The following is a 2,570-nucleotide window of genomic DNA, read 5'->3' as shown; positions in this document are numbered from 1 at the left end:
CACTCTTTTATTATTATTGCTTATTAATTTTTATTTTATTTTATTTGAAAAAAGGGATGTGATTAATGAATATGGTGATGAAGTGGTTAAGCTAGGAGGAAGGGTTCTTGAATTGTTATCAATAAACCTTGGTTTGAAGGAGGATTTCTTGATGAATTCATTTGGTGGAGAGAGTGAGATTGGTGCATGCTTAAGGGTTAATTTCTACCCAAAATGCCCTCAACCAGACCTAACTCTTGGGCTCTCATCTCACTCAGACCCTGGGGGTATGACCATACTTTTACCAGATGAAAATGTTTCTGGTCTTCAAGTCCGCAGAGGAGAACATTGGATCACTGTCAAGCCTGTCCCAAATGCATTCATCATCAACATTGGTGACCAAATTCAGGTTATTTTCAAATCTAATACTAATAAACTCTCTAATCTCTATTTTATTAATTCTCTCTTAATGAAGTAATAATTCAACTCATAAGAAGGGTAGTAGAGTGGTAGACTAGAAAGGGCAAAGAGTTAAATATCTGTCGATAAAATAAAAGTCTATCAATAACAAAAATAGAATTTATCAATAATATATTATTTTTAGATAATATTTACTGAAATATCTAATCCTATCGTACCGTGAAAATTAACAAAAATATATAGAATATTTATATTATTTTAAAGTTATAACTTTTTAGGATTTAACAAACTAGTATCGTAAAAGAATTTGCTAACAAATCTTAAATTTTTTTCTATATATACCTTATATTATATAACCCATTGAACTAAATATTTAGGGGAAAAGCTAATTAAGGCCCCTTAAATTTGTGCAATTATATATACTTATTATTGTTAATGTAGAATTTGGTTATGTTAATTTCAGGTGCTAAGCAATGCAATGTACAAGAGTATAGAACATAGAGTAATTGTGAACTCAAACAAGGATAGAGTTTCATTGGCCTTCTTTTACAATCCAAGAAGTGATTTACTAATTCAACCTGCTAAGGAGCTTGTGAGTGAGGATAGGCCACCACTCTATCCACCAATGACATTTGATGAATATAGACTTTACATTAGGACCAAAGGACCATGTGGAAAATCTCAAGTTGAATCTTTGACTTCCCAAAAGTGATTTTCCAATTATGCCCTAATTTATTACCATCTTGGTTGTGGAATTAATTAGAATATGTGTACAATTATTGGGTTATTAATTCAAGATAGCTCTTCTGTTTTTTCCTCGGAGCAATATTATTATCTTTTTCTTTAAAAGGAAATGGAAGATAAAAAATTATTAAACTTGGATTATTGTTAATTAAATTCAAGCTATTAAAGTTATTAAATTTTTTTAAAAGAAAAAAGAAAAAAAATGTTTGAATCACGTTTTAGTCCTTTTTATATCTTTCTTTCTTTAATATCTCAAATTTAATGATTGCATGAGTCAATTATTCAGGAAAGAATAAAAAAAAGAGGAATAATGGTGGTGACGACTAAAATTCTTGCCTGTGATGCCTAAGAAATAATGGATAAGAATTAAAGAATTAAACCATGTGCCATGAAGCATTATTATATTGTGACCATTTAATTTGAATCCCATAACAAATGAACTAAGTTGCGTTCAACTATTTGCAACCAACATTTTGAGTTGTTTGATCCCTATCTTCTCTGTTTGTGGAACCAATTGAGTGTACTATTACTATTCAAAATATAATAATATCACTTCTTTAATAATATGTCTTTCTGCCTTTCTTCAATACTTTTTAAACATGAAAGTAAAATTTGGCACAAATAATCGACATCGAAAAAAATTTGACAGTTGAAGTAAAAAATTATATATGTATAAAACACACTATTTTATATTTAGTGTCTAAATCTGTATGAGGTTTAAGATTATTTTGGATCTAAATTTATTTAAGGTCTAAAATTATTTGAGATTTAAGACTATTTAAAATTTAAATTTATTTAAAGTTCAAGACTATTCGAAGAGCAATTTTATGTGATTAAAATTTATATATAGCAACATAATTCAATAAATTCCAGTATAAAATTTATATAGAGCAAGATTTAATTTAGAAATGAATTTTTTTTTTAAAATTGAGGATGTAAAATATAATTTTTAATTTTTAATTTTTTGCATTTGTTCTTTCTTACTTCTTATTTACTCTAATTATTATTCTTCTTTACATTTTTATTGGGTACGATCTCTAAATCCTAAGAACAACTCGCAAAAAAAAAATCGTATCTGCTTCTCAAATTAAAATCTTGACACAAGTTTAGTTGACACCTCCTATCCAGGTAAAAAAAACAAACAAAATTCAGGCGAAACAGATAGATATTACATTTGATATTTTACTATAATTAAAGTATGATTTTAAATTTTTTAGTATTATCTCCTTTCTAAAATAAGTGTTTCTTTTCCTTCTTAAATTTATTAAACTATTAATAATAAACACACAATTCATTCTATATCTATTTATAGAAAAAACGATGTAATTCTTAACCAAAAAAAAAAGAAAAGGATAACTAATCCTAATTTATGTAGGTTTTAAATTAAATCTATTCTCATAAATCATAATCGTAATTTTTACATTTAT

At 26.7% G+C, this 2,570-nt stretch overlaps 1 protein-coding gene across 1 annotated transcript in view; it reads left to right on the top strand.

The window, feature by feature from the left end:
* Positions 1-1,212, top strand: part of LOC107625754 (probable 2-oxoglutarate-dependent dioxygenase At5g05600) — a 26,066-nt gene extending 24,854 nt beyond the window's left edge. The window contains exons 5-6 of the mRNA XM_016328460.2: positions 55-388; positions 863-1,212. Coding sequence (XP_016183946.1) covers positions 55-388; positions 863-1,111 — 583 coding nt within the window. The 3' untranslated portion in view covers positions 1,112-1,212. The remainder of the gene's footprint in view (positions 1-54; positions 389-862) is intronic.

This window comes from Arachis ipaensis, chromosome B02 (assembly GCF_000816755.2).
Source record: "Arachis ipaensis cultivar K30076 chromosome B02, Araip1.1, whole genome shotgun sequence".
Lineage (NCBI taxonomy): Eukaryota > Viridiplantae > Streptophyta > Magnoliopsida > Fabales > Fabaceae > Arachis > Arachis ipaensis.
The sequence above is the reverse complement of the archived record's forward strand: the minus strand, read 5'-3'. Positions and strand labels throughout refer to the sequence as shown.